This window comes from Glycine max, chromosome 8 (genome assembly GCF_000004515.6).
Source record: "Glycine max cultivar Williams 82 chromosome 8, Glycine_max_v4.0, whole genome shotgun sequence".
NCBI classification, from domain to species: Eukaryota; Viridiplantae; Streptophyta; class Magnoliopsida; order Fabales; family Fabaceae; genus Glycine; species Glycine max.
The window spans coordinates 3,923,508-3,947,870 of NC_038244.2; the positions used below are offsets into that span (position 1 = coordinate 3,923,508).

A 24,363-nucleotide genomic window follows, 5' to 3' on the forward strand; every position below is an offset into this window, starting at 1 on the left:
TAAGACCATGATTTTGGTTTTTTTGTGGAACATGATTCACCATGGGAAAATCGATTTCAGGTTGAAGCTACCCCGGGTTACTTCTGCATCATGGAATAATTAATTTTCAGATTTAAGTGTCAGATTTTTAATTTTGCCCTTCACCCATTTCGTGTCAGATTTCTCATTGTTATTTTTATACTGATTTTTTTGTTTTAAAGCAAAACTATGAATCTGTGCTGGCTTTTAAAGCAAAAATGTCAAGCGGTGAAATGGTGCTGGTTTTCTTAAAGATGGTAGGTACAATAGTTTTGAGGTTCATAGCCATTTGTTCCTTTTTGGTGGGTCGTGTAGTTTCATATTTAGTTTTTTTCTTTTTTTTTTTTCCTGTAAAATTACTAATATCATATTACGAGTAACCTCTCTAAGGTGGGATATTACTAAAATCCAGATATATGTCTTTGTCAATATCTAATTGATCTCTCTAATCTCCTGTTAGCTGCAGCTGTTGGCTTGGGGAGAGAAATCTTGACTGGTTATAGATTCTAGTACACAAGTCAAGGTAGAGACTTTAACTCATGTAATTTGTTTCTTCTTCTGTCCCTTGCGAGAAATTGTTACTTGAAAATAATGGTGGAAGTTTGTTTATTTGCATTTGGCACTTCTTATTCTGATTGGATTCATTGCCTAATTTTTTAAAATATTATAAAATATGCTCATATCCTGTAACTATCGACTGACTGAAGCTACTAAGTCGATTTGATTCAATCAACTCATGTTTTAAAGATTCCAACCTAGGTAGAGTTATGTAAAAAAATGGAGATTAAAAGTATAGATTACTTTTTTAAGAAAAAGAGCCCTCAGTTGCTAATGGTTTTTCCTATCTTAACTTAGTACACTGCATAAGCTATTAAATTTATCTAATGCAGATTTGTCAGGACTTGGGGTTATTTAGTTCCACAGGCATGCCATTCTCTCAAGATAAATGAAGAAAAAGTAAAATGGTAGGTAATGCTACTTGAGTTTGAATATGTGATAATTGCTAAAATGATTTTGATAAAATAGAATGATAGTTTTGGGCAAGTCTTTAGAAGTTCGTATCTCACATATATCCTTGTTTCTCTTATCTATTTTTTCCTAGTGACTCCTTTCCCACTTACTAACAGAGACGTGTATTTAATACTGGGAAACAGGATTTGCTTTATATGAATAACCTTGATGCAAGTATTCTTGTATTGAGAAAACTTTATGGTGAAAGGAAGGAATACTTTGTCAAACATCCTACTCTTGATTTTTTTGAGGGTAACTCTCAAGTCTCAAGGGCTTCAGTCAAAAGGTAAACTATTTTCTATTTTAGTAAACATAGTCGCACCATGGTTTGAGAAACTCTACTTTTCTAACTGTTATGATACATGTTCTGCAAACTTGAACACTGTCAGTATTCACATTGTAGCTTCGGTCTATTTTACAAACTGTTCTTGTATGATCAAGGACACTTTTGGATAAACAACTTAATTGAGTGCTTATCAAATAAGAGCTTTTGATAGGTTAATCTTATTAAATGGTCTGTAATCCTTATGTTAGCTTATTTTGATTACCTTTCCCATGTTTCTTTTTTTATTAGCTTTCCCATTTAGCATATTGAAATAAGCTAAAATGAACTTTAGGACGGTCATTAATCACTTTAGGAGGATCATATTAAAAAAAAAATAGTGCTTGTTATCATTTGGGAAATTAAACGACCATTAATTGACTGAAGTTTATTTTTATCATCTGTGAATTTCACTTGAGTAGGTTGATTGTCCTGTCTTATTCATGTCCTTTTTTGCTTTTAACTGGCTTCCTTTATATATGCTAATTTTAATATAATTCATGAGAAGGAAAACAGTGATCCATATTTTCCACATTAGTTATAATTAATCAAGTGTATTATGGACTGTGCCTGTGTGGTGCTAGTTTCACTGTTTCAGCTGTTAACACCCAGATTTTCTTTCAAAGTCGGGTTTTGGGTTGAAGCATGAACTTTGAATTTGAGACCATCTATGGAATTCCAATCTAATAATTGGAATCTAAGCAGCCCTTCTTTTGTTTGTGAAGGTTTAGCTGAATATGTATCGGAAAATATCCTTTATAGCAAGACTTCTGCTCTGCAGTAGGAATATGGTGTTGGCAACTGTGTATGCTATTTGATTTGTACTGAAATTAAAAAAGAAAAAAGAAGACAATCCTTTCCTTGTCTTCTTTCTTTTTTTATCTCTTTTTGTTTAACCCGCAATATGTAATATTCTGCTAACAAGTACTTGCTTTAAGAATCACTTTACTTTATGGAATCATGCAAATATCATCATAAAACTTTTGGCATTTCATAAGGTGAGTTCTATAAACCTTAATGAACAAGGATATACTTTTCTTATAATAAATAATTTTCCTTGTTTATTAATAATAGCTTGAGTTTGGAATGGGTTGTTTGTGTTTGCAGTTACAAGGATCTATCTGCTGGGTTGCAAGAAATCATTTGGAAAGCATAACCTATCGATGTAGAAACAGATGGTTAGTTGCTTAGTTTCGTATGCAAGTAATGGTGCTTTAACAAAATGGTTTTGGTGGCAGCAGATTGAAGGATTCTATCATGGCCAGAGTTATACCTTATTTTGACATTGTATCAGAATTCCTTCGGATTATCTGTAATGGCATATTTGTTACTATTCAACTACTAGTTTATCTACAAACTTTTGTTATCATTAAAGTATAATTAAATTTGAATATTCACATGTATAAATTAGATTTTTTTAAATTATTAAATATTTAACATTATTTTTAAATTATTAAATATTGTCTATATTAAAATAACTGTTAAATAATTAAATATTAAAAAATTTATTAATGTTTATTTTAGATAAAAAAATATTGAAATTTTATTGTTTGAAATAAATATTTAAAAATTAAATTTTGCATTTGATAGAAATTCAATTATTCTATCCAAATAGAAAATTAAAATACAAAGAATTTAAATTATTTTATCCAACCAAACCATCTGGAAAATGAAGTGAATTCAATTGTAAGGCATTGTATTTTAATTTTAATTTCCTTGATTTATTAAAATTTCCTATCCAAACCAGGTAACCCATAATAATGCTTGTGTGGCAGCAATCATTCTCTCATACACTAATTGTAGATAAAAAAATCTTGTTACAAACTTAGCTATTTATTTTTAAATTAATAATCTATTTTGATAAAATAATTTATAATTTATATATCAATATCAATATAAATAAATCAAAAAACAAAAGACATCTACAAACAACTATAACCCATTTTTAATACAGATAAAAACAATTGGGTTGATTCACAAAAAAACCATTTTAACACTTACACGCTCAAAATCAATTCTGATAACTACTTTCCAAACATCATTGAATGTGAAAAATCAAAATTTCTAATTATATCATCAAAACAAAATTACATTACCTTAAAATCACGATGATCTCAAATCAATTCTACAAATGTTTATCCTAACACTTCAATTTGTTTATAGTATGCTCGAGTAATACAAAGGGTTGACTGTTAAAGCTTCTACAGTATGATATTCCTTTTGAGACCATTTTTAAAACACCACATAGCTAATAGGTGATGTTTATCACTTCTTAGCATCAGCTTTCAATGGAAAACATTTTCCTTCAATCTTGAATTTTCAAAGGTAGCTGTAAGATAAATTAATTGCCTACATGCACAATCTGATTTATATGATACTTCTAACCTACATGCAATTACAAAGTCAACTCAATTCATTCGTTCAACTGTGTTTGACCACTCCAGGGAGTTGGCTTGTCATATCTCTCTTTATTCAAAAGGGTGGCTCTGTATTTGTTGTTCATACATTTTGTTAGCCATCAGTGGAAGATACCAAACTTAAAACTAGCAAACTATTCTTTTACTGATAAAAATGGATGGCAGAAGACTAGGCATTTGCTTGGATAAACTTTGTCACAAGTACTTTGAGAAGAAAATAAGAAAAAAATAAAAAAAATTCTCTAAGTTTAAGTTAGTTTATGCATAAACTAATTTATAAAAATTCTCTAATATTAGTTTCCCCAAAATTTGATATTTTTTGAAGGCAAAATTAATTAATTAATTATTATTATCATATTAGTAAAAGGATTTACAAAAGTCCTGTACAAGTTGTACAGACAGAGTATACATGTATATAAAAAAACCTATGTCTAGAAGGATCTAAAACAAAACCTCCCTGAAGAAAGAGCATCACATCGGCCATATGCTTTTTACATTACAGTGTTACACAGTAAGCAACTAATGGATTCTCCAAAGCAGAGACGTCCACATTCCATCGCATCATCAGAGAATTAAAACTTCAACTATAACTTAAGGATATTCCATCATTCCACGAACACAAACAAAGACACATACAGGATATTAAAATGACGTCTTTTAATTAGCAACCATTCCACTCAAAGTCACATACAGACACAGGATATACAAGTGCGGCTAAGGACTAAGGTAAGGAAAATGCATGAACACAATCAATAGCAGTGGTGCTCATAAAAATTATCAACTATTGATAAACTCCCAACACTTTTGAATCTGATGACTTGCAAACATCACAATCCATGAGGACATTCAAAATTGCAAACAACAGCAGTAGCCAAAGTCAAAAGAACTTAACCAAAGTAGCTAGAAAGAACATATAAACTACCAACATAAAATTAAAGCACGAAAGACAAAAAAAAAAAAAGAAGATAATGGATGATTCAGTTTCTCTCCAAATTCGTCATTGTTCAATCAACTCTACCTCACAGTTACAATATCATCAATCTTCAAAATCATCCGCACACACTCTGTCGCCAAGGTGATCGCACTGGTGCTCACAAGCAGGGGCTGCACCACATTCTCCTCCAAGATGTTGGTAATCTGCCCCTTCCTTACATTTATTCCAGCATTTATCTCACCCTGTGCATGACGATTCCTTAGCTCAGTAACAATGGCAATCGGGTTCAAACCAGCATTTTCAGCCAGAGTATAGGGAATAACTTCAAGCGCCTCAGCGAATGCCCTCACACAGTAACCCTCCATCCCATGCAACACCTTAGCCCAGGCACCCAGCTGCCTGGAGAGCTCAATCTCAGGGGCACCACCGCCGGCAATGAGAAACCTCTTGGCAACCAAACACCTAACAACACACAAAGCATCGTGCAAACTCCGCTCAGCCTCATCGAGCACAAGCTGATTAGACCCACGTACAAGCACAGTGGTGGTCTTCCCCATCTCCTTAATACCAGTAATCTTCACAATCTTCCCATCCCCAAGAGAAAACTCTTCCACAAGATCAGCATAACCCAACTTCTCAGTGCGAAAATGCTCAATGTTAGCAATGGGCAAACAATTCAGTGTCTTGGTAATGAACTCAATCTCATCCCTCTCCACATCCTTAATGACCAAAATCTTAGCTTTTGCAAGGTAATGCAAGGACAAATCAGTAACCGCATCCCTCAAAATACTCTTCTGAATCAACAACACATTACAACCAGTGGCCTTGATCTTCTTAATCATGCTGAGAATATAACTACGCTCTTCTTTTAGAATCCTATCCATCTGAGAGTAATCACTCACCACAATGCTCTGTTCGATGTCGGTTTTGGGCGGCGAAATCTGGAATTGAATGACGGCGATCTTGGCGTTCTCCATGCGGGTGGGTCCCCCGGCGGCGTGGCTGACCTTCTTGTCAAAGACGAGACCTTTCACGAGCTCGGTGTCGTCGACGGTGCCGCCGAGTTTCTTCACGATCTTGACATCGCGGAGATCGACCATGTCGGGCTTGGGGGCATCCACGACGGAGAGAACGGCGTCGACGGCGAGGGGAGCGAGGAGCGTGGAGTATTGGCTGACGACCTTGCTGTTGAGGGAAGTGCTGGCGGACTTCACGAGGGAGTCGCGGTCGGAGAGTTCGACGGGGACGGCCATGGCGGTGAGAACGTCGACGGCCTTGACGGCAGCCTTGTGGAGGGCGTCGGAGACGACGGTGGGGTGGATGCCGTGGGAAAGGAGGAGGAGGCACTGCTCGAGGAGGGCGCCAGCGATGACGACGACGGTGGTGGTGCCGTCGCCGGCGGCGGAGTCCTGGGACTTGGAGAGCTCGACGAGCATCTTGGCGGCGGGCTGGAGGACCTGCATCTTGTTGAGGATGGTGGCGCCGTCGTTGGTGATGATGACCTCGTCGGAGGAGGTGGAGATCATCTTGTCCATGCCCTTAGGGCCCAGACTGGTGCGAACCGCGTTGGCGACTGAGCGTGCGGCCACGATGTTGGCATGGCGGATATCCTCCTTGCGCTTATTGTCCACGTAGGACTCTGTCTTCGAGGATCTGTGTTGGGGAGCCGCGATTGCCGACATTGATGGTTGCAGAAGGAGGAAACCCTAGATTTGAAAGAAAGAGTGATGTGGTTGCGTTGGTTACTTCAGAGTAAGCTGAAGGAGTGGGGTTTTGCATTTCCCTTTTTCTAGCCAAGTCTAGGGTTTTGTTTGCCTGTTCTATTTTTGGTTTTTCTAAATATATTTTTTCTTGTTTATCAATTTAAAATAGTTTATTAGAATAAAAAATTGGAGTACTTTTTATAGAATTTGATTCTTATTTAATTAAATGAAACAATTAAAATTAAACTCTACAGAAATAAGATGAGAAGATGTTTTCTTATTTTAAGTTTGCAATAAACTACTAATTTCTATAATAAATTATAATAAAATTACTAATTCTTATTAATAGAAAATCCTTAATTTGAACATAAATTATGCAAATGTTATAAATAAAATGTATTTTTTTATTGATAAAAAGATGAAATAATTTTACATTAGTTATTTTATTATGAAATTCAAACTTTTGTGATAGTTTAAAATTTTCTATTACTTAGTGAATTTAAATAAATAAAAATTAACATATATAATTTTACATAATAATAAAAAATATTTAATTTGAATTGGATTAATCTTTTAAAAATAAAAATATAAAATAAAAATACAAATCAAACACACTTAAAAAACTTGTGCTAAATATATTAGTTTTATTTTAGAGTTAAATTTTGATTTTATGTAACATAACAAAAGATAAGATATAAATAGCGTGGGGGTTAGGGATACAAAAGTGCGTGAGTCTGCGCAGTCACCACCATCACCATGACTATGGCATATTCCGGCATATTTCAGGGCTTCATCAGATTCAAAGCCATGTCGCGCCTTCGTTCCACTCCTCTCAGACCTTCTCTTCCCTCCATTCCTCTTCACCGCACCGCCATTCGCCTCCGCCATCACTCATGCTCCTTCGCGCTTCAAGTCGTCAAGAACACGCGCCAGAGGACCCTCAAGTTGCCGTTTTGGCACCAACGCAGCTCCACCTACGGTCGTTTCGCCTACCAGGATGTCTCCAGTGACGAATCCGATGTTGAATTCGCCTCTTCTCCCTCTCACAACCAACAACTGGTTCATCACTTTCCATTCCTTTAAGCTCACTTCCTTCCATTCCTTCATTTTTTAACGTGTTGATTATTCTTAGGGTGATTCAACTCACGAGAACATTGACGAGTGGAGATGGAAGCTCACCATGCTTATGCGCAACAAAGACGACCAAGAAGTGGTGTCCAGGGAGAAGAAGGACCGTCGCGATTTCGAGCAACTTTCCACTGTAGCTTCCAGGATGGGTTTGTATAGGTAGCTATCCTATTTTCACTTTAGTCTGCATTTTCTCCTTTTATTACATTTTACGAATGATTTTTACTTTTGCAGCCGGCAGTATGCAAGAGTTGTTGTGTTTAGCAAGGCGCCTTTGCCAAATTACCGCCCTGATTTGGATGATAAGCGTCCGCAAAGAGAGGTATTTATTGCTTTTCAATATCTTGATTGACTAAAATGAATTGGGCGAACCGACAATTTTTGGTGAAGAAAACCACTTTTAGAGGATGCCTTGCCTTATCCAACAATGTAATTGGACGTTAAGTTTTAGAATTACAGTTTAGATGTGTTAGTGATGGTGATGATGGGAATGGGGGGTTCCTTACTGTAATTAAAAGTGAAAACAGAAAACATTTTCTCAAATCAAACGGTTCCTTAGTGTCCCAATTTCAATTCCAATCCCCATGTTAAATTTTGAGCATAATGCCAAGCACCAATCAGTGCCAGTGGTTGTCAACAGATAACAGCTTTCTTTACAGTTTTAATACTATAAAATTGTGATATTTGGTAAATTCTGTATCTTCTATAACATGTAGCCTGATTGACTGTTTTTTCTGTGCTTGTGCAGGTAGTCTTACCACTTGGTGTTCATAAAGAAGTAGACGCTCATCTCCTTGCCCATCTTTCACAAAAGGCTAGAAACAAGTGGGGTTCTTTGAGTGATTCCTTGCATAAATCAAGGGATTCTAGAAGCATCCCAGCCAATGAAGGAATGTATGAACAACCAGAGCCCATGACCCATAATAGTGTGGTCAAGGAGAAAATCCTTGATCGAAAAAGTTTGCAACTGCTTCATCGGCAACATGATTGGCAGGTTTATTTGCCTTCCTAGTCTGATGTACATTTCATTTGCTGTTATAGTCTCAGCTGGCATTTCAGCAATTTTGTATTTCAGTATATTGACCTTAGTCCCATTCATTGTGTGGGTGTAAATTTATGAAAGCTATGAATTGTAAAAAATTTATAGTGCAGCCATGTTTCTTGTGCATATATATAGCATTGTAAATTTTAAAAAATGGACATATGGCTCAACCTTGATCTTTATCACATCACTTGTATCTTTTAATTTGGCAATACATTTTTGATGAATAACAAAGCTATTGACAAATTAAATCAATTATGGTAATATGGTTATTTGATTGCAGTTATTCTAACTTGCTGATTAATGGGTAATGATCGAATAGTCTAGAATCTAGATTTTGATAGTTGTATTTCATGTTATTTGGCTTCTGACATTGATACATCATGATGGAAGCTGTTTATTGATCTTTCCTAGCAATGAAATTTTCTATACTTAGATGTCCTTTGTTATTATTTTATCCTTTAAAGAAATTGTAACAGATGCTGGTTTATCTATAGGAGTCTCCTGAAGGGCAAAAGATGCTTGAATTTCGTAGAAGTCTTCCTGCTTTCAAAGAGAAGGATGCATTTCTGAGAGTTATTTCACAGAATCAGGTGAAAAAGGAAAAATGGTACTCTGTGATTTCTAATTTGTTACTACTTTCCTTCAATGATTTGTTTTTACTTCTACAAAAGAAAAAAAAAGGGTAACGCATAGTAATATTTTCTTTTGCAAATTTATTTTTTGTCAAGACTATTAGTCTCAATATGTTTGTGTGCTGAATGATAATTTATATTAAAGGGTATCATAAATGAAAATTTGCAGGTCGTTGTTGTCTCAGGTGAAACTGGTTGTGGTAAGACCACACAACTTCCTCAATACATATTAGAATCTGAGACTGAAGCGGCACGTGGAGCTGTATGTAACATCATTTGTACTCAGCCTAGAAGAATATCTGCTATGTCTGTTTCTGAAAGAGTTGCAGCAGAACGTGGGGAGAAATTGGGAGAATCTGTTAGTTTGTGGACCTTTTCAGCTTTCTGATGCTTGAAGTACTTTAGCTTATATTTATGTTGATTAACTTAAATTTTTTTGTTTGTTTTCCCTTCTGAAAGGTTGGATACAAAGTTCGTCTGGAGGGTATGAAAGGGAGAGATACTCGTCTTCTTTTTTGCACCACGGGTGTATTATTGCGGAGACTGCTTGTGGATAGGAATTTAAAAGGTGTAACTCATGTTATTGTTGATGAAATTCATGAACGTGGAATGAACGAAGGTAGATAAATAACTGTTTTACTTCAATTTTCTATTTTATATGATACTTACCCCTGGTTTTCCCATGTCAGATTTTCTTCTCATTGTCCTGAAGGAACTTCTCCCTCATCGCCCTGATTTGAGGTTGATTTTGATGAGTGCTACCTTAAATGCTGAGCTTTTTTCTTCATACTTTAATGGTGCTCCAACTATGCATATTCCTGTAAGTTCAGAATACTTATTTCTGTAATCTGTGTTTGAAGTTCAATTGCTGTCACCCTAATATGTTTTATCATATCATCCTATTTCCACAGTTGGAATATTTGTTCTGATGTGATTTAATGATGAACTTGTTAATGACCAATTATATGCCATTTTTATGGACCTGGTGATTTTTATCTTGTGATAAACAATTTTTTAAGCTCTCAATAAGAAAAACTGTGTATTTTAGCAGTTAAGCCACTTTAAAAAGCTTTGGTTGGTATTCTTTGGCATATTAACCTTGTTTTGTAAAATGTAAACTAATAGACAGATTGAAGTTATTTTTATGCGCAATTTCACATTTTGTTGCTTTGACAAATCGATATACATTTGCTTACAGGTGATATGAAAGATATGATAAACTTATTTTCTTTTAATTTTTTGGGGACCTGTGCACTTTCTAGGGTTTTACATTTCCAGTTCGAGCACATTTTCTTGAGGATATTCTGGAAAGGACTGGATATCGGTTGACACCTTCTAATCAAATTGATGACTATGGTCAAGAGAAAACATGGAAAATGCAAAAGCAAGCTCAAGCTTTCAGAAAAAGAAAGAGCCAGATTGCTTCTGCTGTTGAGGTACACAAATTGAGCTGGAAAGTTTTGCCTTTTCATTTTAGGTCTGTAATTTTTGGCTAATTCTGTTTGTTTCTCTGATTTTGCATAGGATGCTTTAGAAGTTGCAGAATTTAAGGGGTATAGCCTACGCACTCGAGATTCGTTGTCCTGCTGGTGCCCTGACTCAATTGGTTTTAACCTTATTGAACATGTGCTTTGCCACATTGTTAAGAATGAAAGGCCAGGTGCTGTTTTGGTTTTTATGACTGGTTGGGATGATATAAACTCTTTGAAGGATCAACTTCAAGTTCATCCTTTGTTGGGTGATCATAGCCAAGTATTGATTCTTGCATGCCATGGCTCCATGGCCAGCTCTGAGCAGGTGATCTTGCTAGTAAAGACTGATTAGCTTAGTAACCCAAGTAGATAGTGCTTTTCGGTATCTAGTTTACAATTTAATTCAAGATATCTAATAGCTAATTTTTTCTTCAATATTGGAAATAATAGTTCTGAAGTGATTGTAATTAAGTATATTCTGCTGAAAATTGGTGCTTCATTATTGGTTTCTGGGAACACTTCTTTAGTTTGCTTGAGAAAATGAAAGACATTCTAATATCAAAGTTGAAAACAAGATTTCAGAAAGTCTTTTCAAACATGAATTTAACTTTTCCAATTTTTCTTGGTTTGCTGCAGTAATTGATTATTTAAAGGAGCTAATGCAATTTTTTTTTCTTAGGGGAGGGGATTTCTTTTCATTTTGAAGCAATTAAATTTCCATGCTGGATATAATAAATCACATATCTATTTCACCATATATCTCTATTCATATTTATGCACTTCAATAATGTATGTAATAAATTTTGTTTTGTTCCGATTTGCCTCTTCTGCAGAGGTTGATATTTGAAAATCCTGAAGGAGGGGTGAGGAAAATTGTTCTAGCAACTAACATGGCTGAGACTAGTATTACCATCAATGATGTTGTCTTTGTGGTTGACATTGGAAAAGCAAAAGAAACATCATATGACGCCTTAAATAACACTCCTTGTTTGCTTCCATCTTGGATCTCAAAAGCTGCTGCCCGGCAGGTATTTGTGATTGTTCAACTTAGTTTTGTGGATTTGAATTGTTTGAGGATTAATTTTTCTATTCCTTTCGAATGGAAGATAGTCCAACTAAAGGGGTTAGAGGAATACCGAATACCTAAGAAAACTTTTGCACAAACCATTTGAAGATCTTGCTCCAAATAGTTTTACTGGAAATTCAGTTTTGGATATATAGCCAAATCAGATTAGGCTTGACTGTTGTTTAATTGGAAATGTAGTTGTTGTTGTTTCAATAAAGGGTGAAGTTTTTTCTATATATAGAACTTGAGCTTATGTTATTAGGTTAATAACAAATGTGAATGTTTAGATTGTGGTTTGTCTGGTGTGATACACAAGATATGTTGTTTTTCTTTATCTATATCTATATGCTATACAGATCAGAATATCAACAATATTTGTGTAATCTATCTAGCCTTGTTAAGATATATATTTTTTTAATAATTTTAGGTTGTAGTAATTGAAATCAGATGCTCATGCCCAGTACTTTTGATGGATTTATGAAATTGGGCTATGATTGGTTGTTCACATGTAATTGTTGTTGCTATCAAGTTGACCTACATTTTCTTAAGTAGTTAAACTACCATGTATGACTCCCTTGTTAATGTACAGCTTCATAATGTTTTCTTTCTCAGATTTTTCTTTCTATTAAACATTTAGACTACCTGGTCGCTTATAAAGTTTTTGTTTATTTTCTTAGAGAAGAGGAAGGGCTGGTCGTGTTCAGCCTGGTGAATGCTACCATCTTTATCCCAGATGTGTTTATGATGCTTTTGCTGATTATCAATTGCCAGAGCTTTTGAGAACACCTTTGCAGTCCTTATGTCTGCAAATCAAAACTCTACAACTTGGAAGCATCTCTGAGTTTTTATCTAGAGCTCTACAGCCACCAGAGCCTCTATCGGTAAAATTCATTGAGCATGTTTCTGGAGCTTGCTTTCAAATATAATGGTTATTTAAATATATTTACCATAAATTGTATGTGTCAAAGTTGTGATATTCTGCATCCTGCATCAGTGTTGTTTTATTCAATTTGTTATGTTGTCAATTAATTTTATTCTGCAGGTTCAAAATGCTATTGATTATTTGAAGATTATTGGGGCCTTAGACGAGAATGAAAATTTAACAGTTTTAGGTAAAACAACTACTGCATCATGTTCTCTATTTCTCTTGCCATTTTTTATGAAAAGAATTTGCTCATCATTGGTTTTTCCAAGCCTTTATAACGTATTATTTTGATTTGTTCCAGAGCTACTGCTGATATTGAAATGCTAATTTTCAGGGCACAAATTGGCAATGCTTCCTGTGGAGCCCAAACTTGGCAAGATGCTCATTTTGGGAGCAATCTTCAAGTGTTTGGATCCCATAATGACAGTTGTTGCTGGTCTTAGTGTAAGAGATCCATTTGTGATGCCGTCTGACAAGAAGGATGTAAGTTTTTGTTATGATCACTGCTGATATTTCCTCCTCCCTGACTTTTCTTTGTTTGCTGAACTTGGGATGTCTTCTTGATAGAAATGGTGGTGGATTTTATAAGTTTTGATGGTATCAAGTGAGACCAGTTATTTTCAAGAGTATTATGACTGGAAGTAAACTATAACAAATTCATAGACCTGTCAAGCATGCACTCTGTATTGGTTGATACTTGATACCATTGAATAAAAATGACTTCATATTGATCTTTTTTCGGTGCTTATAATGGTTCATTTTTAATATTGAAAATGCTGGTGCTCTGCCTTCATTACTAGCCTGGATCACTTACATCATAATCAGTATGTTAAAAGTCTGTTAAGTAGAGAGGAGCCTGGCTTTTATTTAATTGTTTACTGTCTATGTTTTATGCAGCTTGCAGAGTCTGCCAAAGCCCAATTAGCTGCTCGTGGCTATAGTGATCATCTGGCACTCATCCGGGCTTACGAGGGTTGGAGAGATGCTGAAGCTCAGCAAGCTGGTTACGAGTACTGCTGGCGGAATTTTCTTTCTTCTCAAACACTTAGGGCCATTGACTCTCTTCGAAAGCAATTCTTTTATTTGCTCAAAGATATTGGTCTGGTCAATAACAATTCTGAAACCTACAATACATGGAGTCATGAAGAGCATCTACTCCGAGCAGTCATTTGTGCGGGTTTGTTTCCTGGAATATCCTCTGTTGTGGTAATCAACTCTACTAGTCCTTTCAATTTGTTTCTTTCTTCAATTTTTTTAGTTTTCACTTCTATTTATTTACTTTCTGGCTATATCTGTTGTGTGTGCCCATCTTCAGAACCCATTTTCTATTTCTATTTTTGGCATCTTCATGGAAATAACATACTTGTGTAACACACACCCAAGGACATGAATGAACCACATGGGCTTACTTACAATTTTGCTCCCTTTTGTTTTGTCAAAGTTCAATTTTGTTTGTCATTTCATATGCAACTATGCTCTGTGTTTTCAAAGTGATGCAATTAAGTTCCCTTAATGGTTTGTTGATATGACACTTTTCTATCAATACCACATCATATCCTCTAATCCTTATTAACAAACAACAAAAGAATATCATTTCATCAAATCTAATGCTACATCAACAAAAATGAAAGAGTATTGCCATACCAACTGCAGGATTAAACCCGGGGAGATAACCATAACATTGCAATTAGGTGGACATAAATTGATATTTGTTAAATTTAGCATTACCAAAATTGTAAATTGATCTTTCTGTAAAAAATGTTGGCAATGACTTGGATAGATTTTTTTAGCCCCATGCTTCTGCATGGGGTTCTGTTCTATTAAGTCATACATGTATATTATTATTTTGTATAAGTGTACTTCGATATGCAAATGTTAATCCCATCAAATTATGGAGAGAATATTGTCATGTTTTATTTATAAAGATGTTGCAGTTTTATTGTGTAATTATTTTTTATGTGAGGCTATACAAATTTTGCTATGCAGAACAAAGATAAGTCAATAGCGCTGAAAACAATGGAGGATGGTCAGGTTCTTTTGTATTCTGTAAGTTTCTCTTCAAATATCTGATGTTTTTGACAATCCATGTATTATAATGACCCAGTTTTAATTGGGGGAATATTTAATCATTAAATTTTAAAATTTTGGTGCTGCATCGTGTAGAGCTCTGTAAATGGTTGTGTCTCCCGAATTCCATTCCCATGGTTAGTGTTTAATGAAAAGGTGAAAGTGAATTCAGTATTTCTTAGGGATTCAACTGGAATATCAGATTCAGTGCTTCTCTTATTTGGTGGGAATGTATCCAGAGGTGGACTAGTAAGTTCTTACCATATTTCCTCTTCACTTTCCCCCTGGATCTGTTGTTCTTGATTGCACGTACTAAGTGTTTCCTTTTGACTACTTATTGTGCTTTGGCTTGTGATTCTTTTGACAGGATGGTCACCTGAAAATGTTGGGAGGGTATTTGGAGTTTTTCATGAAACCAGAATTAGCCAAGACTTACTTGAGCTTAAAGATGGAACTGGAAGAACTGATACAGAAAAAAGTAAGTTCAATCCATACTTATCAATTTCTTCTGGATTTATTTATTTGTTTAGCCACATTCTTCCATCAATTTGCTGTTTCTCTTCCAAGTCCCTGAATATTTACTTTATGTTCTGCGTGTTTTGCCAGCTTTTGGATCCCATGTTGGAAACACAATCGCATAGTGAGCTGCTTTCTGCTGTTAGATTGTTGGTATCAGAGGATCATTGTGATGGGAGATTTGTCTTTGGTCGCCAGGTCCTACCACAATCAAAGAAGGAAACAAACTCCAAAACTGGTGGTGGAGCTGAGGGTAAAAATTATAAAAATCATCTTCAAGCATTCCTTAACAGGGCTGGACATGATTCACCAACTTACAAAACAAAGGAGCTGAAAAACAACCAATTCCGTACTACTGTCGTATTTAATGGGTTGAATTTTGTTGGTCAGCCATGCAGCAGCAAAAAATTAGCAGAAAAATCTGCTGCTGCTGAGGCTCTATTATGGATAAAAGGGGATGGCCATTCATCTGATGATATTGACCATGCATCAGTGCTTTTGAAAAAGAGCAACAAGAAAAGTAGGAAAAATTCGTTTAGTGGTGCTAAATGGAGTTGAGCTGCCTTTAAAAGCTTACCTTGGATAGATTCGTTAATAGCATTGTATACTGAGGAAAACTTTCCAGTCATTATTTCAACAGCAAGTGTACAGAGCTATTGAGAGAATATATGACAGGTACAGAACTACAGATCAGAGCCCGTGTTTTTGTAAAGAGTGATTGCATCCTGTCTATCTAGATTTGGGGCACAATTCAATGAGTATTTGCACAATTGCTTTTGGCTAATTTTGCCCGGAGCAGAGATTGGCTGGCTGAGCAGCTTCGGACTACTTGCAAATGAATTCTTACAATAGAGGTATAAGCAGCAAAGAATTGTATCCATAAGCTGCTGATGCTTTCGTTTTGCACTGCTCTCGCGGTAGATATAGTTTTCAAGAGGATTCACTTGCAACAATTCATTGGGGGACAACAGAAAGATCAGGCATTTTATGGAAGAAATAACCGTGTCCTTTAATTTGTATTCATAGTCAGATGTGTGGTAGTTGCTCAGGAACATGTTTAAGTTAATCAAGCCAGCTGACATAGAATATATGTATTTAGGATCAATTTTACCCTCAAAAGCCTATTACGAGGCTTGTTAGTTGTTACACCTGTGGGTGGATTTTTTTTTGGTACTGATGTTGTAAACTGTGGGAGGTAATTTAATCCAATAAATTTCAGTCTGAGTAGAAAATCAATAGAATTGATATTAAAGTTGTATAGTTTTTGGAGCCTGCATTCGTCTACAGTGATTCACTTATGACAGTGCATCCGTTCATCATCTGATCAGAATAAGAAAGGAGTAGGAAGAGAGAATGGAGATCAAGGGTGGATTTGGTAGAGTGAAAATAAATAAAAAAGAAATATTTAAATTAAAGTAGAATGATATAGGTGTGGGATACACACTATTTTTCAAAAATATCTTTCTTGCCATCCTATTTCTTCTCTCCCAAACCCACCACAAGAGAGAAAATGTAAAGAGAGGATCTATGACTATTGTGTCTCCATCAGACCATTCAGACGAAGCCTCTTTCAATTCAATTACCAGAGTCAATTATAGAAAATTACAGATTTACAAATACAATGTAACCCTTAGGCACCAAAATGATGCGTATCATCGTCTCGCACAGTGCATCAAATTTTATGGACGTTGGTTGGATTCTTTCATATCTTATCCTTGCACAGCGTTCAAACAACTCTACCTTAGTTTAGGTCATTTCGTCCACAAATTGACTGCAAATAATATCCTATTATGTTTTTATTCTGAGTCATTCTTTTATTATCATAATATAATATTTCCATTATTTATACTTCATTTTCGTACCTTGTTTGTCTGTTACCGGAGAATGGGAATTCGGAGGTCGGCAGATGTAGCGAAAACACCTTCCACAACTCCCAAGTTGGTGGTTTTGAGCATTTACATTTTTGTTGCATGAGCTATTACAAATGTGTATTTTCTAAAACAACAAAGTAACTTTTTGCAGAAAATGGATATCAAATATTATAATTATTATGATGATGGTGGCTGCGGGGCAGTAATGATATGACTGGAGCGACCTAGGAAAAATCATTGACTAGTAAGTAGAAGTATAGTGTAATGAGATTAATTCCATGGAGAGAAATAATCAATTATTTGAAAGTATAATAACAAATAGTTGTTTCTATTTTTTTCATGGTATCACCATGATTTTTTGGATTAGAATTTGTATGTTATCTAAAACACAGTAGAAGAAAATTAAAAGCTCTTGTGGTATCAGGAAGAGAAGGTTTTGAATTTTTATTTTACAGAAAAACCATTCCACATAAGTTGTCTCAGAAAAATCAGAGGAATTCAACCTTAAATTCACTAAAATTCATCAACCTATCTCACCAACTCGACTTTTTGAAGTAGCAGGTGCATGCTGTCCTATAGAGAGTTTGAAATTGAGTTCATGCAAGTCACTACACTTCAGTACCAGTAACACTTTTTAGTTTTAAATAGCTTCAATAATGATCATTATTTTGCAAAGAGAATTTCTGAAAAAGAAAAACCATTATTTCCTAAAATTAATCTTCAAGACATAGCCAAACACAGGACATAGCCTAAAATGTTTGTCATTACAAGATGTCCTAAAAGTGGTGCCTAAAACGCTTCAGGTCCTTCGAATATCATTTTCCTTTCCAAACAGAAGTTTCGTTGCAGATGGAGGCTTCTTTGTCCTTCGTTCTGTATGCACCTTATTGAAAAACAATAGATAAATATCAGTAAAAAAAGAAAAATACTGCATTCAAAAGTGTGATCTGATCCTAACTGTGAATACTCAAAGCTCCCATTCCAGCTTACTGGATCAACAAGACAAACCGTACTTATTGATGCAATAGCTCAAAGGCTTTCTGCAATGTAGGCCTAAACCTATCAACATCAAGCTTTACATTTTGTTTGTCCAAATACACAGACTTAAATTCTTCCCATCCAATTTTCTCAACCAATGGGGGATCCTTTATAAAAATGTGATCTAGCGGGTATTGTTGTATAAGAGTGCTTTCTTTCAAGCCTATTTTGTATTCCAAGTACTTTAAGTTCATATCCTTAGAGGGCTTTCCAAAGTCATTTGTAGCAAGCCAATCCAATGTAAACCCTCCGTAAGGCACAACTTGGATGAAAACTGCATTTTCCGGAAGGAAAAGTATGTTAGTGAGACCAGCACCATGAACTCCCAATAACACATCACAAGAATTCACAACATTTGCAAAGCCCCACATGCTCCACCCTGCTTCCTTAACAATGACATCAAAGCCCAAACTCGCAGCCATTTTTGCTATTTCATCTGTATTAGTGAAGGATCTTGATCTTTTTCTTGAAAGAATCATGAGCCTAGGCTTCCCACGTAGACCATCTCTGATTTTCATTGCTTCAACTCTCTTCAATGCATAGGAACTTCTCAAAAGATCCCTGAAGTCTTTCATAGAATAGGAATACTTTTGAGGGTCAATGCTTAGCTCTTTCTGATACCGTTTGAGACCCACAGTCACACTTGGGAAGCAATGAACTTGATCATCTCCATCAATGTCCATAGTCTCATAGTTGGATAGCTTCTTAAGAAGTGGTTTGTGCTTTGAAATCCACCAAGGACGTTTATCAGTTATGATAAATTGTACTTCTCCATTGAATTGTCTAGCAGTCAAAAACAGTGGAATAACAATGTCAGTGAATTCATGGAAGTGGTTACCAGAATACCCTCCAGTAGAAAATAATACAGCCGTAATGTTGTGACTTTGGGTGCATTGGGGAGCTTTCTGGCTAGCATTTACTGCCTTCACTGACCATTCTCTTACACGATTCATTGCATCTATATCGCCCCTCCGTGCATAAGGCTTTAAACTCCGTGACATGGTTTTTTCCAACATAGTTGTCTTAGATGAAACAATGGATACGGTGGAGGATTTTCCATGGACTCTGATGTCTCCCCTTGCTTGGCAAAATTCTGTTCTTTCTTCTGAAGTACATAGTAGCTCCTCTTTCTTTGTTTCTTTTCCTTTCACTGCAAAATAAAGAACGGTAACTTACATTATAAAGGCTCTTTAAGAGAATCACTAGTCTCAGAGGTCTAGCTCAAATAATCCATGTGTATCTTTATCCATTTGTGGAGAAATGCCAGTGTTTTCAACTAGAATTTTGGCCATATTGTCATAATCACATGTTGTCAGAAACACGAATCATTTACCTCAACACACTGTATAATTAGCATTTAAGGATTGGCTTATTTATTTAATTTTTTAGGCAAGATATCTCGATGGAGCTGTACTTGTGTTAAACTTGTTGAGAATCAGAATATCTTACCTTTGGCTATTTGTAAAGAGCTGCTGGTGATCAGCATTTTAGTGTCAACATCGATGAAGAGTTTCAGGCTCACTGTATAGAAACAAATGAAATTAAAGTCATACTTAGTGACTACCATAAACATGTTATAATACGAAATGATGGAATATATCTCTGCATTTCATGCCAATTGCCAAAGCACAATGTATGCTTGTACTTGGTCTTGGATTATGGAAATAAGTGACTAATGCAAGTGGGTGTAGAAGCACTCACAAACATGCACAGGACCCAAGTAAGGCTTAAACACAGTGCAAAGACTCAAAATTATGAACAAGCAGCTCACAAATGCTCCATATCCCAACCTTTTCTGATCATAACGACTAAAGCTTTTGGCTAGTACCGTGTCGTAAATCATTTTTTTTATCACTCAGGAACCCTTCTTTATGTCAGGACTACAATACCATCTCACAAATAGAAGCCATTTTGATCAACACTTGATTAGTGGATGACCATAAAAAAATTTGCACACGTCCTAAAAGGTTTGAGTAGTCGGCTAAGCAAGATTTTGAGACACTTCTATATGACAAATGGAGGAAGGCTGAGGTGCATTTTCTATTCAATGTTGCCCCCCCACGTAGTTGTTATGTCTTGAATCAATAGGATTCTCCAAAACTAATATTTAATAGTGAAGGAAAATGACCCTGGTTGACTGTTACGACGAACAAACCTTTTTAATGATTGGTATTTGGTTAGATCATTTTTTTTTCACACATGAAGCATGAACTGCCAACCATGGAACCCAGCATTGAAAAGTATTAACCAACTAAAGCTTGCTTAAAATGTTGATATCAATTATTGCTGTTCTCGAATCACCCTTACGTAGTAGTACCACTAGACTATTAGTTTATTACCTTACTTGGTGATACATATTTAGCTCAAGTGAAAATCTTACTTGCAACGTCCCTGCATGAAAATAGCAGCCTAGTTAACTTGATGAACAAAAAACAAAGGACAAATTAAAAATCAGTTAGAACTATAATATGATTAATATTTAAAAGGCATTGCATTAAAGTGTAAAATGGACCAAAGTTCGTAGAGTTTGATGCTTCGATTTCTCTTTTTACTTTGTTAAGTTATAATATGTAGCTTTCAACATGTAGACATAAATTTATTAAATAAAATGTTCAACACTTTAGATGGCAATTCAAGTGACAATATTACAATAACGATTGCTTCGTATCAATTTATGTCACACATTCTCCTTCAGTGTAACAAAATTAAAATCGAAAACAAGAAATTACCCCAAAGAGGAATGGAGTTGTCGGCAGGAAGCTTAATTTAAGCAATCCAATTCTAGTAAGGAAGCCCATATTCAAACAAAGTCGTTTGGTAGCATAGAGCAAGACATTTTAACAATATGGGTGTTTTTTCTTCTAGTTTTTGGTGGGGTGCATGATGAGGCTGGAGTAGTATATAGGGAGACTTGGTATTATATGTTTGATCACTTCTTGAGAAATACGTGTGTATATCAAAATAATTAAATATTTGATTATAGAAGTAGGTGGTTCTAAAGTAAGAATTATTAATGGATTTGATGACGTAAAAATTGCAACCACCCTAGGCCCCCATTACCTAGCAGGTTTGATACATTTCAGATACTTGTTGGTGATAATCATATATAACTCATTAAAATAACGCTCTTGTTGCTCTTTCTCTCCCTCACTAATAACACATATTCATGCACATAAAATTTCAAAATTTTTAGTCGCTAGGTATGAGAATAATCTGAACACTCAACAAATCCTTGACCTTAAAATTTTGTGCAAGCCAATGTTGATGTTTCGAAGTCAGCGTTAGGTAGCAAATTGTGGGATTAGGATGGATAACATGTGTAAGTGTAACTAATTAAAATGTACCGTGCGTGGGATGCATGTTCGAGTTTCTGTGCATCAATTAGCCAAGTATAAATGTATAATATTTTCCGTTTCTCTTAAATATGTTATATTTATTTTCTTTCTTAGAAAAAAAAAATAAGTTGAATGAAAGTTTATCATAATTACTTTGCGTACGTCAGTTAACTTAAAATATTTGATTTTTATAATTTAACAATTTCGTAATTTATAAATAGTTTTTTTTTTCTTTGTTATGCTAACTAACAAACGTACTAACACGTTATACACGATGTTCGTTTTCAAAAATCAATTAATCTGGATTCTTTTAAATCACACTTTACATAGAAGTTGAACTTTTCTTTTGAATTGTAGAAGATGAAGAACCTACGTACATAACAACTACGTATATATGTACCCATTGCTAATTGTACTGATCGAATAATGAAAATCTCATCTTTGTCCTTATTCAGTAGTTAATTTATATATATAGGTAATAGATATATGTACCAATAAGCAAGATCGAAGCTTGACATTGCCTATGCAAGCAAGAATACTAATTGGAAGTCTTAACGTTGCTTTATGTGAGATATTGATACAAATCTATCTAGGGTAATTGGAGCCTCTTTATAGTTTTTTCGTGCGTCAAGAGAAGTTCATAGGAAATTCTAGGGATTGAAAACATGTAATGCTTGCTGGTCTAATATTCTATGCTAATCAACCAACGGACAGGAAGGGGTTTAATTCTCTCACGCGGTGAACAAAACAAATCTAGACATTCATTTTTCTTTTCTTTTCTTTTTAACCTTAACAAATTTGGACATCGATTCTAATCATCCCAATCTTTTCTGGGATGATGCTATTTACACGATCTTTTTTGTTTTTTTTTTACAGTCCGTTTATATCATTTTTATGAAAAATATCTTTTATTGATATATATCCTTAATATAATTGTGTTTTAATACATTGCAAAAACTAATTTTTGTACTATAAAAATTTGTTATAAAAAAATTGCATTATGTTAATTTCCGTAATGTAAAAATTTATATACTACAGAAACAATGTAAAAAAATTATATTACAAAATTAGTTTCCGTAACGTATTATAAATTTATAACATAACTACATTGAAAAAAATAAGACTAGTTTTAATAAAACCTGCTAAAAAGTAAAGTGTGAAGGTGAAAGAGAAGAGAGGTATTTTGGGAATATAAAATAACTCAAGAAGAGTGAGGCGTGAAAAGCAAAAATAGGGTCTGTGAATATATGGAAGCCCAACCCATAAAAATCATAGAAGAGTGAGCCTCTTTTGTGAGCACTCGATCTTCTGCGCCCAGGATGGCTTAGGGAAGCCCAACCCATAAGAAAGTTTATGTGTTCTACTATGTACATTTTCAGCTGCTCTGTTGAGGTTCAGTGACATGCCATGCAATATGCTCAATTTGGAGCGATATGATATCATTTTTGCAAAGGATTTTATTTTAACAGAAAACTTGAATAACTGAAAGAAAAGAAAATAAAAAAGGAAAGAAAAAAATGAGATTATTCTTTATATTATTTAATTGTGTATAAGAAAGTGAAAAGAAAGATTTATAATACGTATGTTTTTGTGTTTATTCTCATTTAAGTTTTTGTCTTATTTTCTTACTCTCGAAATTGATAATTGATAGATAATTGGAGGGGTGAGCTAGGGCCTAGAGAAAGGCATGCCGTGTGGAGTTGAGAAGTGTATTATTGTTTAAAGTGAGGTTTGAAAAAGTGTAAACATGGACAGAGAAGGTCAAAATGCATCTCTACGATCCCCTAGCTATAAGCTGGAAAATATTCTTGTTTATTGGTTCCAAGCCTTTTTGCCTAAACAGATTCATGTGCAAAATCTTGGACATGCTTTTTAAGTTGAAAGTCATAAATTATGTTATATTTTTTTTCTTTTTAATTAAAGTTGTAAAATATTTTATGATTTTTATTTTTATTTCTTTTCCATTTAAGTATAAAATATTTTATGATTTCAATTTTTTATTTTTTTTTTCAAGACTTTGTAAGGGATTTTTTTTTCATTTAGGGTTTCAATTTTTTTAAAACAACTTTAAAGTCGTAAGGGTGTTTTTTTTTTCTTTTTTCATTTACGACTTCAACTTCAAATTTTTTCTTTATTGATACTCAGAATCGATGTTTGTTGTTGAATGTCTCGTCGACTTAATGCATTTTGTTAATGAAATGTGAAGAGAAAAATTGCTAATAGAATAGTATTTTATGTGTTAATTTTCGAATTTTTTTAACCTACATACTTTGCTAAAGTATGTACTTCATCACCGCGTCATGTTTGTGTCATAAACTATATTGCATTTATGTGTGCTTGTAAAATTTGATTGTAATCTTTAAAAAAGTAAGCACTCATCCTTTTTTTTTTTGCAAGTGAGAAGTAGAATTATTATTTTGAAATACTTTATTCTTTGATACTTGTTTTTTAGTACTCTTAGAAATGATGAATACTAATTAAGTTACTGATAACTTTGAGAAAACTTAAATAAGTGTGTTTGTTATATATAATAGTGGACATGATATTATATATTCTTTGAAAATTCTCTTTTCACTTTAAAGTTGTTCTAAAAAAAATAAAAAAGTAAAAAAAATCTTACCAATTTAAAGTTATTTTGAAAAAAAAATAAACTCCTAAAATATTTTATAATTTTAATAAAAAAATAGAAAATCGTAACAACTTCTAATTCTAAAAGTCATGATAATTTATGATTGATTTATTTCTGAGCATTAATTTAAACTTTATCACCATTTCATAATTTTGAAAAAAAAAATATCCCCCTTGGGGATCGTTTGGCCTCGTGTACCCGTATCTTTTTTCTTTGTTTTCTTATTCAGACATA

The 24,363-nt window shown here is 34.4% G+C and overlaps 3 protein-coding genes and 1 long non-coding RNA gene across 5 annotated transcripts; 2 read left to right on the plus strand and 2 right to left on the minus strand.

Annotated features, from left to right (window-relative positions):
• Positions 1-76: 76 nt before the first annotated feature.
• LOC102660254 (uncharacterized) lies at positions 77-2,742 on the plus strand. The gene is made up of 4 exons (XR_005892516.1): positions 77-541; positions 909-983; positions 1,173-1,315; positions 2,459-2,742. It is a non-coding gene; the product is annotated as an uncharacterized lncRNA (long non-coding RNA).
• Positions 2,743-4,527: 1,785 nt separating this feature from the next.
• Positions 4,528-6,461, minus strand: CCT-D (cytosolic chaperonin). Its single transcript, NM_001250475.2, has one exon. The coding sequence runs from the start codon at positions 6,382-6,384 to the stop codon at positions 4,783-4,785; it is 1,602 nt and encodes a 533-aa protein (NP_001237404.2). The 5' UTR covers positions 6,385-6,461; the 3' UTR covers positions 4,528-4,782.
• A 651-nt stretch (positions 6,462-7,112) lies between these two features.
• LOC100791006 (DExH-box ATP-dependent RNA helicase DExH3) lies at positions 7,113-16,488 on the plus strand. The gene is made up of 19 exons (XM_003532481.5): positions 7,113-7,464; positions 7,538-7,692; positions 7,768-7,855; positions 8,282-8,527; positions 9,073-9,168; positions 9,380-9,568; positions 9,670-9,829; positions 9,900-10,030; positions 10,473-10,646; positions 10,735-11,007; positions 11,516-11,710; positions 12,426-12,629; positions 12,791-12,860; positions 13,008-13,156; positions 13,571-13,879; positions 14,660-14,719; positions 14,837-14,989; positions 15,108-15,218; positions 15,347-16,488. Exons 1-19 carry the CDS (start codon positions 7,162-7,164, stop codon positions 15,812-15,814), a joined length of 3,534 nt encoding a protein of 1,177 aa, XP_003532529.1. The 5' UTR covers positions 7,113-7,161; the 3' UTR covers positions 15,815-16,488.
• Positions 16,489-17,545: 1,057 nt separating this feature from the next.
• LOC100791532 (alpha-1,3-arabinosyltransferase XAT2) lies at positions 17,546-20,294 on the minus strand. 2 transcript variants are annotated; one of them, XM_014778701.3, is made up of 3 exons: positions 19,956-20,294; positions 19,615-19,686; positions 17,546-19,315 (listed from the first exon to the last, which is right to left on the minus strand). In XM_014778701.3, the coding sequence occupies exons 1-3, from the start codon at positions 19,966-19,968 to the stop codon at positions 18,141-18,143; spliced, it is 1,260 nt and encodes a 419-aa protein (XP_014634187.1). In that variant the 5' UTR covers positions 19,969-20,294; the 3' UTR covers positions 17,546-18,140. The 2 variants fall into 2 exon arrangements, with proteins under 2 accessions (XP_014634187.1, XP_003532530.1); XM_003532482.5 differs by having other exon boundaries at positions 19,867-20,288.
• Between the last annotated feature and the right edge of the window lie 4,069 nt (positions 20,295-24,363).